The sequence below is a fragment of the Phlebotomus papatasi genome, chromosome 3, assembly GCF_024763615.1.
Source record: "Phlebotomus papatasi isolate M1 chromosome 3, Ppap_2.1, whole genome shotgun sequence".
NCBI lineage: Eukaryota > Metazoa > Arthropoda > Insecta > Diptera > Psychodidae > Phlebotomus > Phlebotomus papatasi.
The window spans coordinates 57211300-57227329 of NC_077224.1; the positions used below are offsets into that span (position 1 = coordinate 57211300).

The window sequence follows — 16030 nt, forward strand, 5'->3', positions numbered from 1 at the left end:
AAAAAAACCCACCGTTCAAGTATGAGTTTAACTCATCAGCTAACAATAAACATTTAGCTTTTTGACTTCAGATGAATAGGGGAAAGCGCGCTACCTTCGGACGATTTATGCTTCGCACAAATCATTTTTTTTTTTCAATGTGTTATAAATGAATTTGGCCCATTATAGTATTATATTTTAATAGCTAGTTCAATGCCTCAAATTTTCAGAAAAGAGTTGAATTGTGCGATGCTTGAGTCGTCCGAAGGTAGCGCGCTTTCCCCTATACTCTGAGAATTTTCCACCGCAAAGTAAGTTTTTTTCGAAAACCGTCTCCAAAAATAGACAGCAGCGACTGCATTTAAAAAAATGATATTAAAATATCAAATAAATATTTTATTTAAATTTATTTAACAAATATTTAAATATTCATTTAAAAATTTGATTTTACTATGTTGATGCGTGACCCACATAACCCCATAATCTATTTGACCATCTCAATTCTTGTTAAAAAAATAATTATTCAAGAGGAAACTGTCTCGAAGATCTCGCAACTGAGATCTTCCTCAATAAAAAAGACAAAAAAATATTTTTATAGTCAATAAGAAATTCAAATTCGATTTTAAAAATGAAAATAAACCGAAAATTCTGCATTTGTTCATAACTCCATGAACTACGGCCGATATTTCATTTTAACTAACCATTTTTACCAAAACACTATCTAATCTGCTGCAGCCTTCAAAAACACGTACATTAACTTTTAAGCAAAACCAGTGGTACAGGAAATTAGTAACACTTATACATAAATATTTATCTGTTTAACATTATCTAAAAATTAAATCCTTGTTCAAGAAGAATTACTTTATAACAAACAGTTGGACAATCTACCTAGCAAAGTAGATTTATTCCTTGAAAACTCAAGATGTTGATTGAAAGAATTACTCAATATTGACAATCTTTTTCATATTAAACCCTTTATATTGGTTTTTTACAAACCTTAATATAATTATTATCTGATAAGAATATTTTTTGAAGTTATTTTTTATATTATTTTACATATTAAAATAAAGTTTTTGATAGTTTTGTAATGATGAGTAGTGCAATTCCTTAACCTCTCACGTGTTAATTATATATGTCGTAATTAAAATTGTGAATAAGTGAATAACTTTTTAAATACTCACTTAAAAATTTAAAAATCAAGATTAATTTATTGCAGAAATGAGGAATTGATTGCTTATTATCTATTGCAAAAAATTAGTGCGATTAATAATTAAAATAAATTATAATTATTTCTACACCGTTGTTCTATTAATTTATTCAAAGATTTACTCATATATAATTTTTTTTCTGAAACATATTAAAATTGTGAATTTCTCTATTTTTTAAGTTTTCAATCATTGACAGAAAGCTCACTAATATTTAATAGAAATGTGTAAGTCTCTTAGCAAAAATCAAAGAAAATTCACATTATTCGAAGGTATGAAATTTCGAAGAGAGAGTCCTCTATAACATTTGTTTAATATTGCTGTATGTATGTATATAAAAATCAGATAATTGAAAATAAAATCAATGCGGTGCAACATCCCATAACGAATCTATAAATCTTCTAAGAACTAAAATTTTTAGACATGCATTATTATTTTTTCTGATACACATTGCGAAATTCAGATATAATACTCACTTCATTTGAAATTCATTCCAGGAAGTGAGCATATCTGAATTTCGCAGAATGTAAAAAGATAGATTTTAGAGCCTCGTATCCTCTGGAAAATTAAGTGTAGTCACGGATCATTCTACTATGGATAGTAAATAGAAATTTCTGTACCCCATGAACAAATGAAAGAGCATCCAGGAATAAATGCGGCTTGATGTTTGGAAATTAAAATGCAGTATTTTAGAGATTTTCAGTCTCAATGGTCTCAATAGTATCAAGAAACAGAGATGAAGTGTCTTCGGAATGTAGGGGAAAGCTTCCAGACTTCGCGCAGTCTCTTGCTTCGTTTTTCATATTCCTTCAATGAATCATTTTTTCAGGAAATATGTGACTTAAGACTAGCTATTAAAATACATTGCCATAGATAAAATTTATTAAAGGTATAATGGGAAAAATGGGAAGTGTTCGAAGGCAGAAGAAGTGTGCAAAGCCTAAAAGCTTTCCCCTATGAGTGAAATGTCCGCTGATATTGATATTGATTTTTATTGATTAATTGACCACATACATTTTTTAATTGTCTTAAATCCCACAAAAAGCCTGATACTTATCCAAAAAATTTTCACAATAAAACCAACAAGCTAGACATGAAGATATTAACGAGCTTGGAAGTGGGAGAAATGTGTGGAAAGAGTAAGATAGCAATTCCGTTCCGGTGGCACCTGAATCAACCAACACACGTGTATTGTGTGCAAATTCCTCCAAGTGCATTGGAGCTGGGAGGAAAGCGAAAGTGGCTTGGAGATGGAAGACTAAACAAAGCCCCAACTTATTTCCACAATGTATTTTTTGGGGAAGTAATAAAAAGTGCATTGTATATCTCTTCAGCATCTCATTGTCCGACACAATTAATTCATAGTGCAAATGGGGTGAAAGTGAAAATGCAAAATTGAATTGGATCCCAAGCATCAGCAGCTTGAGATCATTGGCTCAGCCGAAGAATATGCACAAGAGGTTAATTGGCACGGTTGGAGATGCAAGATTAATAAACCCATTTGAGATTTCACTCAATCTAAGGCATGGAACTAATTTCTTAACCAAAAAAAATTTGTTGGAATTTTTTTATCATGCGGAGGAAGCTTTAAGAAATTATGCATTAATTGATAGAAAGGCCTTTCTCAGAAGTGAATTGCAATCTACTTCATAGAATTTGCATAGTTGTAAAAATAAACATCCGTCTGTAGAGCAAATTTACGGAAATTATCTCTTATTGTACAAAACAAATCAGAAGGAACTTTTGGAAGTTGTTGGAATTGTGTATTGTCTTACCAACTCACATAGTTATCATCACGTTATTTATGACTTTTCTAGGAAAATGTAAACCTTAATGATATTCATATGTGCAAAAAAAATTATACCATTTGCAATGTTTTTATAAATAATCAATTCCTAATTAATTTTATATTTGCTTATTTCTAATTTACATATTATTTTGTTTTCCGTGCGTTGTTCGGAAAAAAGCGCATTTCACAAAATGATAAGAAAAAATTGTCTGTGGCAAATTGGAAGAGGAACAAATTTCCTATAATAAAACCAAGCTTTTTATATTCTTGTAATCTTAATTTTTTCTCTAAATTATTTTAACTAAAAGAGTCGGGCGCTATAAGTTTTGATGCAAATAATTTTTTATATCATAACGCCGCGTAAGAAAATGAATCTTTTTTGAGATGGGGAACGATGAATAGGGTCGAAAGAACACGTATTGGCACTTTGAGAACTTGTATTATGATGACCTATTGACACCTCATTTTGTACCATTTGGAATAAATTTTTTTTAACATCTATCATTATAGAAAAGGGAAGATTAATATAAAAAAGACGTCATATTACTTGTATTTAATTAGATACATTAAATAAATTTCACGGAGGCAGCCAAAATCCCGAAAGCCAAAATCCCGAATGCAAAAATCCCGAAAGCCAAAATTCCGAATGTTCAAAATCTTGAAAGGAATGAAATTATAGGAGGAATAACGTGTACAATAACCTCCCAAGACACAGAAAATTTCCCTTTGCCTCAAGCAAGCGCGTGGGAGTAGCTATGATACTTTTAAGAATTCGGGATTTTGGCTTTCGCGATTTTGGCCCATTCGGGATTTTGGCTTTCGGGATTTTGACTGGGACCCAGTACCGATTCACTACCGATAAAGTCCCATGCAGTCGTGTTAGAGATTTCAAGATCTTTCAAAAAAATCCAAATTTAAGCAAATCGGTTGAAAATTAGGCCCTCCGAAAATTCGATATCGAAATGGTTTTCACACATAGGTGTCCAAGGATGAAATATTCGCCTTATCTACCTATAAAACATATTCGAAAACGAAAAAAATCGTATATGCCGTTTTCGTAATAAACCAAAAAAACATAGTTTTATGGGAAGGAGAGGGTGGAGAAAAAAGACTGTCCTAGATAATGTTGACTTATGAGGGGATCGTCGAAGACCGAAAGTCGATATTTCTTACGGTTTAGCCTAGCCGTGTCACAATTTGGATTAGAAGGAATCACACCTAAAAAAGTGGATTATTTAACTGTTCTCTCTTTGTGTTCGAGCAGTAAAAAGAGCAGAGTCACTGAAGATCACAGTTACGAAAAAGTAGAGATATCGCAAGGAAATTTTAATGAAATAAATCCAGGATGTCCAGGATCAAATGTTCTTATTTTAAGGTGTTGGTGTTTTTAGATCTTAAAATTTGATTAATAAAATCTTGATAACGATACATCTTGAGAATGTTTTGGTGAAGGAGAAAAATCATCCCACGCAATCCTTTTCATGAATTTCAAGGATATTCAAGGATTTTTTTTTAAATGCAAGGAGAATGAAAATATAGGGAAAAATTATTTGTTTTAGGTTTGTTTATAGTTTTTTCTTACCAGTACGCTATTTTTCGGTTTCAAAATCGGCTAATATTTTGTTTCATAAGATTTTGCAAAAAGCATTAACCCTGTATCAGGTAAGACCGTCTCAAGACGGTCTTCACAAAAATCATATTTACTGCGATTACAAAGTTTATATTTATTTAAAAGTGCTATAGTGTCTTCGGTTATAGTCTTACTAACATCTTTTGAAAGAGATCTTTTGTTAATACATTCAAAATAAAATATTAAACATAAAGCATAAAACATAAGTAAAATTAAATTGGAATTTCACAAGTTATCTAAAAAGGTTTATAATCTCAATTTGAAACACGAAATTATTGAAAATTGAAACTGCATTGAATAAAAGTAACTGAAGCTGTAAAATTAAAATTTTATTTTGATGTGATTCGTCCTTTAAAATTTCAAACTGAATTTACAATAAAAAAATCACAGCTTCCATAAGCTTCTACTCTACATGCTTACTCGTTAGTATCACTGGCTTTTTCTTATTAAATGAGTTTGCATGCTACTAATTTTCGTTGATTGGGCAATCCTTATACTCCAAAAATTCGATACCTTTCCAAATAACTTCACTCTCATGCCTATTGATAAGTCGTTATCAAATATCAAGCAAATGATCATTTCTGTAATAGTGTAATGATCCATTTAAAAATGGATAATTCTCTTTTTTCTTTGCGAATTGCTCAAACTCGTGACTTAAATATTTTTTTTACCTGGAAAATTAGTTCGCAACATTGGGCAAAATAGCTTAGGAGTAATAAAATTGATTTAAGGATAAAAATTATAGTTATTCGTTATAAATCGGATCATTACCAGTTCAAACCCCGTTGAAACCAATTCAAACTTATCAAAAATTCAAAGACCTTTCCAAAGAACCCAAATATGATGCCATTCGATTGGGAATGGTTGGGAAATAGATCTCCTAGAGTCTTTTGTAACCTTTGACTATGAAAAATCATTATTAGGAATGATTCAACGGTATTTTCGTGTAAGAACGAAATGTCCGCCTGCATAATCTCTAAAACATATCCAAAACTGAAAAAAGTCGTATAACGCGTTTTCGGGAAACCCCAAAAAAAACATGGTTTTGGAGGGAAAACGGAGGTGTGGATCATATTAACGATCATTAGGTCGATTTATAGGGGGGTGGGGAGGGCGGTCTCCCGAAGGTCTCAAATCTATCTCTATAAAGGTTTAGTCTCTAGACCTGGCGATCTTAGACGGACAAACTGCGTGAGGCCAAAATACTTGAAACTTCAAATTTCTAAAATTCTACCAAAATACGACTCCTTAGGAAGTAAGGTAAGTAGTCGAGGAATCGAGAACTCGAGGGATTATTGCTCCTTCTGTGAAATTCTAGCAGTAAAAAATCAAGAGGTACTCACCAATAACTGCTTCTTATACATTCCAGCTTTTCACTCCCGATGGAAAATATTTTTATACTCAGTTACCATGGTCTTTATCACCAGACTCCATTCTCTTCAATTCTTGAAGAAAATGTTCCTCTTGACCAGAAGAAATGTTAATAAAATTTTCTTTAAAAAAAAAACACAATCAACAGACTCGTGTACTATGGAAACTTGATTTCAATTGAATAATTTTCCAACATTGAAATTGGAATAATTTTTCTAATCTTCATAAATCTTCAATATAGCCCAGCAGTTACCTTTTAAATTTCCAAGAACATTCGTCCTGATATTACTGCCACCTCACGAGCAGCACGCAAAATAACCATCATCAAATAAAATTAAACAATTTGAATTGAAATGTTTTGAAATGTGTACTAGAATTTACTCGTATTTTATAAATTTCTCTATATTTTTGATTCTTCATCGAATAAAAATCCAATATCATTTTTTTAATAAAGAAAATAAAATAAGAGAAAGTTTTCCGTTGAAGACTCTATTTTCAAACACCTCTGCTTAGTCCGCTAATTGACGGCAGCGCCTCTAGTAGAATTTAAAAGAAAATCAGACTGTCGGAATCGCCTTCTCTCACTTCCACGGAAAATGTCACCACGAGCACAAGTGTTTTGTGTTTTCTTAGGCAAATAATCCATAAATTTCCACAGAAAAATGATTTAAAAGTGCGTAGGGGACAATCTCATGGATTCAGTGTAGCATACCGCTGTGTAGTGAGGAAAAGTGCTAGTGAATTTCTGGTGAATGTGGGTGAAAAAGAAAACAAAAAGGGCGGAGTACCAGGAACCAGGAAAAGCAGTATTTACGGATATAAATACTCAGTAAACAGCATGAAAAAGTCATTAAATTAAGTATTGAGATGTACTAAATAGTTAATAGAGGACAACAAATGCCTGCAAGGTGATAGAGGTAAGAAAAACTGGGAAAATTTGGTCTGTTCAGTTGTAGTTCACATGGTCCAGTGTGCAAAACAATCCTTCGGGAAAATCAATTTTTCATCAATTCCTTTGCCAAATCCTGTAGATTTTCTTATGTAAAAGATAAGAACACAATCTTTAGCACCTCTCTGGTTAGTAATTTAAAAGATTTCAGTGCAAAATCTCAAAGAAAAAGGCATTGGTAATGTGTGATAAAAAAGCTTGAAATGCGAGACTCGAAACCACACTTGACGGAATTCAGCTCGTCTTTCACCTTGATTCACGCCAGTCTCACGCTAATTCAACATTCCCTCCTCAAATGACCACTTTTTGCTATGGTACACTGCTGTCACCGTGTCATTTACCACCCAAAGGCCCCCGCAGAAGCCACAACATGGGCAACATTGTTATGATTTCGCGAGAATGTGGTAAAAATCCAGAGATAAGGTGTGCAAGAAAATCTCTGTGAAGGTGGGCGACCCTCGCAAGGTTCAATCTTTCGTGAAGAACCCACCTCAGAACAAGATTTGAGGAATTTTAAGAGATATAACGGGACATTTTCGATTATTTTTTTCTTTTAAACATTTGCTTGACGAGCGTGATGCGAGGCTTTTGTTAATATTTCTGCAAAAGAATGCCCGGAGCAAGATTACAAGGTTGATGCATTCAAAGACGGTACTTTCCTCCCAAAGAAAAGCGATTTTACTGTAATTTTTATTATTTTTAATTCAGTTAATAAGCAGAAATTGTTCAGATGTTAACTTATTTTGATGTAGTCGTCAGATAGAGAAATTTTGAGCAAGGCACCTCTGGGGTAAAATACGATAAAACGGACATTTTATTGCTCCATGGCCTCCATGGTCTCCCAGAAGATCTGGTGGATTTCTTATAAGCATGATCTTATAGGACTTATAGGAAATTTACCGCTCTACAACTTTTCCAAAGACCATTTTCATCTCTCTCGAAGGGAAGAGCAATCATAAAACCGCTTTTTGTTTAACTAGTCACAAAATTGGAGCCTAAACGATAAGAGATATTAGCTTCGGGTCTTTAGTGACACCCAATAAAAAATATTATCTCCTGACGTTTGTTTCTTTGACCGAATAAAAATCGCCATTGTGATTTTTTGATGGTCAAAGTTTAGTCACTTTAGGAGGCCTATAATGTAACTGAATTGTTTAAATTCGGATTTTTTGCAAAGGTTTTGAAATTTCCAATCCGGCTGCATCGGTAACAATCGGTAATGCATCGATACAGTACCCATAAATTATCAATCTTTTTTAAATATTCTTTTTATCTGTTCGTTCATAAACTTGTTACCCATTTAGAGGCCAAACGGATAGAGATATGAACTTCCAGTCTTCGAGGACCCCTCATAAATCTACCCAAAAGGATCATTATTATGACCTTCACTTCCTTTCCGCTTCTCTTCATCCCACTTTGATGTGATCACATTTTTAAACATTTTTGAAAAACTTCGAAGAAACCTTATAACGGCTTTGTATTCAATGGATTAACACTTTAAGACCCAAAGTGGCATTTACTCCAATTTTAAGTTTAGAGCTTCATAGTAGGAATTCTATTCAATATTACGCTAAAGTGATAACACGAATGTATAGAGAATTTAATTAGCTTTCGTTTAATGAAAAAAATAGTTGATAGCTTTTCTATAATTTAAAAAAATATGGAGAAAACCAAAAAATGGGCGTAGAATAACAGATTGGCGTGAAATGCCAACTTTTTTATATGGAGTTGCCATCAGAAATGGACATTTGAATGGCTTATACTACATAACCTAAAAAATGTTAACATTTTTTGAGTTGTGTCACGAGATTCGAAAAAAATCGCAAAAAAACATGAAAATGTTAAAATAATGAATAAAAATTAAATAATATAAAACCTAGAATTGTTGTAAAATAGTACTGTAGAGAAAAATAAGATGAAAATTCACTTAACGACTTGTTTTTCTTTTTCGAATTCCTATTGGAATTTGACATAAAATTTTCTTAAAAAAAACGCAAACTATATATGAGAATTTGAAAATTTTACAGGAAAATATATTGATATGAGTCCTAAAATTATTGCAAAATTGCTAGGAAAAAGGAAGTACAAAGGAAAGTGGTTTTTCTCTACGAAAATCTGTAAAAATTCACTTTGGCATTTTTTGTCAATTTTCAAAAAATGCATATGAAAATTACAAGAAAATGGGAAAATATTTATTGAAAAATGAATTTATGACTTCTAAAACTGCCGTAGTAGTCTTACGGATTGAAAAATTGCTTTTTTATTGAACATATCTGCACTGGCATTTTATGCCAGTTTGGTATTTTATGTGATTTTTTGACTCAGGTTTTAAAGTGTTAAATTATTTAAAGAAAAAAATAGTTACAATTCCATAGATTCTTGAAAAAAAAATTGAGTTAAAATTGATAAATCTATAAATCTAGAAAAATAAAATAGAATTTAAAACTTCCATATTTATATTCAATATTTCATGCATTAAGTTCTTAAAACATTGAAGTTTAAAAAGGTGAATGAGGGGTATATATAGTGAAAATTTGAAACTAAGTTTTCATTAGGGGGAAGTGGGTCACATTTAAATTGGGGCAACTTTGAATTTAGACTTTTCTACTATTTTTAAATTAAACTGAGCCGTATTATGATATAATTAAGCTTAACAAACTAATTGCGAAGCTTTATTGCATTATGGTAAGGCTCCATTCCATTTTAAAAATAGGCAAAAAAGACCAATTTCAAAGTTGAACTAATTCAAAGGTGCCCCAATTCAAAAGACTTCTGCCCCACTTTCCCTTCATTTGACAAAGGTGCGTTTTTTTTTAAATTTTTTGCTTGTCACATTTTCCCCAAAGATTCTACTGTCAAATTGTTTAACATTTAATCGAATAAAGGAAATAAGGATAACTGAATTCAACTCATTGAACAGCGTTATCCCTATAAGAATCATATAGGCTTCCTATTGAATTCCCACTTAAAAAAATAAGAATAACATAATTTGAAAAGAAAATTTGAGTTTGTCAGTAAAAAATTACGACTTATATCAGAATGAAGGTAATACGAGGAAAGAAAACAATCTTTTTATCTTCTCCATGTTCTCTGTTAAAAAAGGAATGATGATTTCACTGCTATTACAGTTCTAATTTGTTTTTGCTTAATATACTTAACCTTTAGCTCTATAGTACAGTTTTTAGATAGAAAATTCAGTGAATGGAATCATGAAAATATTAATAAATTTATGTTTAATAAATAAAAATAAACAAATTACTTAATAATTATATATTTTTTGATGTTTTATGCCCAACAAACAATAACTTTTGTTTAGTAAACATGTTTTTGACATTTCAATGAGAGTGAGTGAGATCTAGATCTAGTCATCTCGCTCTCTCTCATAGGAAATTTTGAAAACATGTTTACAAACAAAAGTTATCGTGCGCTGGTCATTATAATTTTTTACCTAACAGCATAAATTTTTCTGAAAAAAAAAATGAATTTTAATTTTAATAATTTTAATTTTTACTCCAAATTTATCAATAAAATTCAAAATATTTAGTAGAAAAATAAAATTTTATTTTTAATAATATAATCAGGAAAATTTCATTAAATCAAAATTTCAATCCTTTTCCATCTTAAAAGTATTGCGTGTTTCTAGTTTCTATCCCACTCCTTTGCACTCTTCATCTTTTAGAGGTAACAAAATAAATGAATTTAAATTTGAGTAGGAAAGAATAAAACAAGCATATGTAAAATATTTGACAAAAAAAGAGTTAGAAATGTTTGATTTCATAACATTCTCAAAATTCCGAAATAGCTCTTAAAAAGCGATTATACTTGTACAAAATTTGTAAACCTAATTTTTTTGGTAAAATGCAAATTCGGTGATAATGCAACTGAACCTAAATTGTCCTTTTTAATATTTGCTACACAACTCTGTTGAGTATATCTTTATTGAGTTCAAGATTAATTACATTTACAAAGCTCTCCGATAAGATTGAAAAGTTTACAATCTTGATAATTTATTTTCATATCAAGTGGAATGTTTATCACCGGAAATTGTTTTTTAAATCTCTGTTTATGTGAGGTGACCAAACACATTTTGGCAAAGTTTGGGACCGATCGGGGGCATGAAATTTTGTGATGATTATAAATAGATGAGATTGTTAAGAGTGTCACCAAAAAATAAATAAAAATAAAAACTTTGTAGGTAGTCGCAGTAAATGTGAATTTTCTAATGACCATCTTGAGACGGTCTTGTCTGATGAGGATTAACTTTCCTGTTTTCTAGATGATTTATTCCTAGAGATAGGCATATGCAAAACATGCGAGAAAGAAAGGGATCCGAATTTCAACTTTATTAAATTTTCCTGATCTAAAAGGTGTGCCAGAGTCATAAACAATGAAATTTTGACAATTGTCACACAAATTTTCCCATACACAAATTTCATTACACAAACAACTAACATTATGCTAGTATCGTAGTACAAATATGATAGTAATTTTACAATTTAGGGGAAGGTTTTGCACCTTCGTAATGTTGCAGCTTCGTAAAAGTTGATTTTTTTTCAAGTTACTAAATGAATTTCATCCATGGACATATAATATAAAAGCTAGTCCTACATTTCACATTTCCTGAAAAACTTGGAAGCATAGGCCTTTTTTCCTGGGTCCAAAAGGCAAAAATAAAAAATTGGCCTAAAATCGTAATTCTGATGTGTAAAATTTTATGCTTTTTTTACACTTAAAGTGTCTTTTCAAAAAGAAACAATATTCCACATTATAGAGGGTTTATTAGGGTTAATATTCACCGTGAAGATCTTTTGCTTCAATTTTCACTAAAATCTCGAAGGAAAACATGCACTTCCCCATCAAAATGAGACTTCATCAGATGTTTTTATTTCACTTCTGTCAAATCAAACATTAAGCCTAAATCTGCTTATGGTAGGTGTGATTCTTTCATTGCCCATGCGATGCGTTTTGAGAATTTTTCATCCAATTTGCTTTGTTTTCAAGCGGAATTTTTCACATTTTACTCTAACCCATTCAGTCAATGTACCAGAAATACTTGAGATAGAATGTTCATATTTTGGGATTAGTTTCCTACAGACTAGTAGATGAATTTTTTGAAAAGAAAAAAATTTTATCTCATATAGGGGCGCGGGGAGCCTCTGTCAAACACACGTCTTAACGGTCACTGAATTTAAATTCTGTGCATTAATTCATTACAAACTCTATTGCTTTAGATAGAGTGACTATCCAAGAACACCAATTGGGAACTAGAATTCAAATCAAGAAAGAAGAAAGAGGCCAATTTTAACAAATTCGACGGGATGTCGCATTTTCCGTCCGCCATTTTGAGCAAAAATTTTGCATGACCCTCTGCGAAGCAAGAAAACAATAACAAAATCTATTTTCATCTCTGTCGGACTATTTTTCTTAAGTAATTGAATAACTAACGTTACTAAAAATCCATTCTCGACAGCAATTCGGATAAAAAATGCCCAGAAAAAAAATCATCAAAAAACACTCAATTTGCGTATGATGTATAATACCATGGTAAGGAATGGGTTAAATTAATCATTGGTGATTCTAAAAATCACTGATCTTCCAAAAATGTTCCGTAAGACAGATTCGAGTTGTTAGAGAAATAACAAGGATTACAATAGTTGTGATTACTACTTTCTGATTTGTGCAGTGATGAAAATAGATTGCTTATGGTAAATGTGATTCTTTAATTGCCACTTCGATGTATTTTGAGTATTTCTCATTCAATTCTCCTTGTTTTAAAGTGGAACTTCCCATATTTCACTTTAAATTGGTGGCTGGTCATTTTTGAAATCAGTTACGTCCGAAATATGTTCTGTAAGACCCATTGGAGGTGTTAGAGAAAATCCGAGGATTACAATAGATGTGATTATGAGAGAATCATACCTAACCAAGCTCTTAACTGACTGTCAGAATGCAGGGAAAAAATGGTTTTCCGAGTGTCAAAAACATGTGTCAGAAAAATAGCTTAAAATTGATTCTTAATGCGTGATACCTCCTACAAATGGTGGAAACAAGTAGATGAAAGTTTCATCTAAGTAGTGATGCCCAAATTTTTGTGTCCGGTATAATGCTTTCGGGGAAAATGAGGCATACAGAGGTGGAAAAAAGTGGTACGAAGCTGAGTTAACCAGGGCACCTTCGAAAAAAATGTCGCTACATTTTTATTTTCCTGTAGAGGAAAATCCAAGGACTTCCAGGAGTTTTGTGAGGGAGAATTATAAACCCAATAAGTAAGAGATTTTTTTGATAAAGTGATATAATTGATTCGGTTTGTGTGGCATTCAGTAAAAAATCTTAAATCTTGGACTCCTTTTTTAATACGAAGGTTCAAAAACTTCCCCTACATTTTATATGAAAGAATGTACGACTTATTTCGGGACAGAGGGAGTATAATATAAATAATGTCTTAAAAGCATGCTATAGTAAAAAGTATTACTAATGATACTTATAGCTATTACTTCATACATACTGTATAGATAATCTTTACAGTTCTCGAACATTGTACTTTCTTTACTTAACCACCTTAACTAATTGCTGAAGTTAATCGATTAATGTGATTCAAGATAATTTCAGTGATCTTTAATTACGAAATTAAATTTTTGTGGCACATTCATTGACAAATATTCATGGAACAAGAACAATCAATTATAGACTTTCTATGGTGGCATATATTATTTATTAATTTCTATCATTAGTGCTACAGAGAGGTGTTAAAAGACCACACAGTTCAAAGCTAAATACTAATTAGGAGAAAAGAATTATATTGTTGACCTATTCTAAAACACCAATCAATGTGAATATTTATCGTTAAATTGTTTATTATTTTCTGACGATAATAAATGAAAAAATAAAAGATGCTAGAGCAATAGAATAGTTACAGAAAGAAATATGAAAAAGACTTGCAAACTAAGTATTTAGCTGTCTGATGGGGCAATATTTACCAGTTGAATTTCAGTGAATGTGGACGTGTGCGCAAAATGTCACGGCGAGTGAATTTGCTCGGTCTGGTCACGATCAGTGGCATCTGCATCTTCTTGCTGCTGTTTGCCAGTCAACGAAATACCAGTTACCCCGTGGACTTTTACCGGCCGCGTCAGCTCTCCCATCATCACCGGGAGGGTTCGTCGTTGGGTGGAGGAGATCACATGGGAGCCTCTGGGGGTATTTCTACCACACAAAATGCCAGTATTCGCATTCAGGATGTCATTGTAAATCAACGAGAACGAATTCTCGATGAGATGATGCTCTTTGACTATCCATCTGGTCGATTTGGTCAGTCAGCCAGTCAATTGTCCGATCTGACGCCAGAAACGGGAGGTGAACCCATTCGAAGTGTGGTAATCACGACCTGGAGATCAGGATCGACCTTCCTGGGAGCCATTCTCAATGCCATGCCGGGAAATTACTATCACTATGAGCCTCTGCTCAATTTTGACATAATCCAGATACGCGGGGAGCCATTAGCATCGCAAGCTGTGGCCAATCTCAAGCAATTGCTCCACTGCAATTACAGTGGAGATGGCATGAGGGATTATCTGGAGTACGGGCAGTCTCATTCGTATTTATTTAAGCATAATACGCGCCTCTGGCGACTATGTCTGCTGTATCCCAACTTCTGCTGGCGACCGGATTTCCTCACGCCTCTCTGTCGACTCTTTCCGCTGCAGAGCATGAAAGTCGTCCGGCTGCGTCTCGCCATTGCTGGCCAATTGCTCGAAGACCCCAGGTGAGATTTTCCATTTTATTCGTCCCTCTTGCATGTTCTATTTTAGTATATCAGATACAGAGTTGAATAATTTTTCTAAATTCTAGATTTAAGATAAAGATCGTAAATTTCCAATTCCACAAATACAGATAATAAACATTAAACTATTTTTTTTTAAATAAAATGAAAATAAGCGGAAACGCTGAAATTTTTTAAATGATCTTAGTGTTTTTTTATCGATATGTTTAAAATCAAGGGCATGACATTTCCTATGTTTCCCATATGTTTCTAGCGCGCCGAAAAAACTTTTGAGTTTATTAGCTGTTTTCTGTCATTGTACAATGAATTAGTAAAAAATACTAACACAGAATAAAAGCCAATTTAATAATAAAAAGGCAACCGAAAACCCTAAATTGGCAATCTACGTAGTTTTGGAGATATCTCGTGATATGTGTACGAAAGCAGGAAAAAAATTACACTAAAACTGGTCATATTTTTCAGATCTAGCTCCTGTTTAAAATTAATTTAAATTGCAAAATAATTTCTTGAGGACTTCCTATTAAATAATATCCTCCGTCATTATTCATTTAGTATTTTTGGATTATTTTTAAATTGAGATTATATCATTCTTGATATATTCAAGAAAGTTAAGATAAATTAATGGAGTAAATCGCAAATTTAAACCTAAAAAAATGAATGAACGAAAATTCAAAAACTTAAAAAAATACTGATTAAATGAAAAACTTCTTGCAAAAAGCATGAAATCATGGGATCGTTAGGATCTTCCTAATGGGAAATGTTTTCTCAACATTAATTTGAACAAATAGGTAATAAAAATGAGTTTTAGTTGAAATAAAAATAAAATGAATTATACAGATTCGGACTTGCCCAGGTTTAGAAGACACTTTTCCTTAAACCAAAGTTGTCAGAATCTGTTAAGAAATGCAAATGTATAAAATTTGACCTTGAAAATCTGTTAGAAGGGGTAATCAAAGGTCATTGGTGTATTTGAACTTAGTATTCTGTTAGATAATCAATGATAATACTATTAGAGTATCCATGCTTTGCTGTTTACGTACCTCTTTCCACAAATTCGCAGAAAATTTAAATGGCTAAATTCTTTTTTTAAAGTTGTCCTGATCTTGATAGAAATGTGAGATGGTGATATTCCATTGAAAAATGAAAAGAGAATATCTTTGTACAGAACATTTCTTTTTATGGCTTCTTCTCAACTGCTTCTATATAATCGATTTTTTCTCGGTAATGGTTCCTTTCACGACTGATATCGATACAGTCGATACAGATCGATACAGAAACCAACACAAATAAAAATCGATAAAGAAGCATTTAAGGACAGTAATGTGTA

At 32.1% G+C, this 16030-nt stretch overlaps 1 protein-coding gene across 1 annotated transcript in view; it reads left to right on the forward strand.

Moving 5' to 3' along the window:
* Nucleotides 1-6552: 6552 nt before the first annotated feature.
* Nucleotides 6553-16030, forward strand: part of LOC129806959 (carbohydrate sulfotransferase 5) — a 32916-nt gene continuing 23438 nt past the window's right edge. Inside the window, exons 1-2 of the mRNA XM_055855847.1 lie at nucleotides 6553-6891; nucleotides 13904-14685. Coding sequence (XP_055711822.1) covers nucleotides 13937-14685 — 749 coding nt within the window. The 5' untranslated portion in view covers nucleotides 6553-6891; nucleotides 13904-13936. The remainder of the gene's footprint in view (nucleotides 6892-13903; nucleotides 14686-16030) is intronic.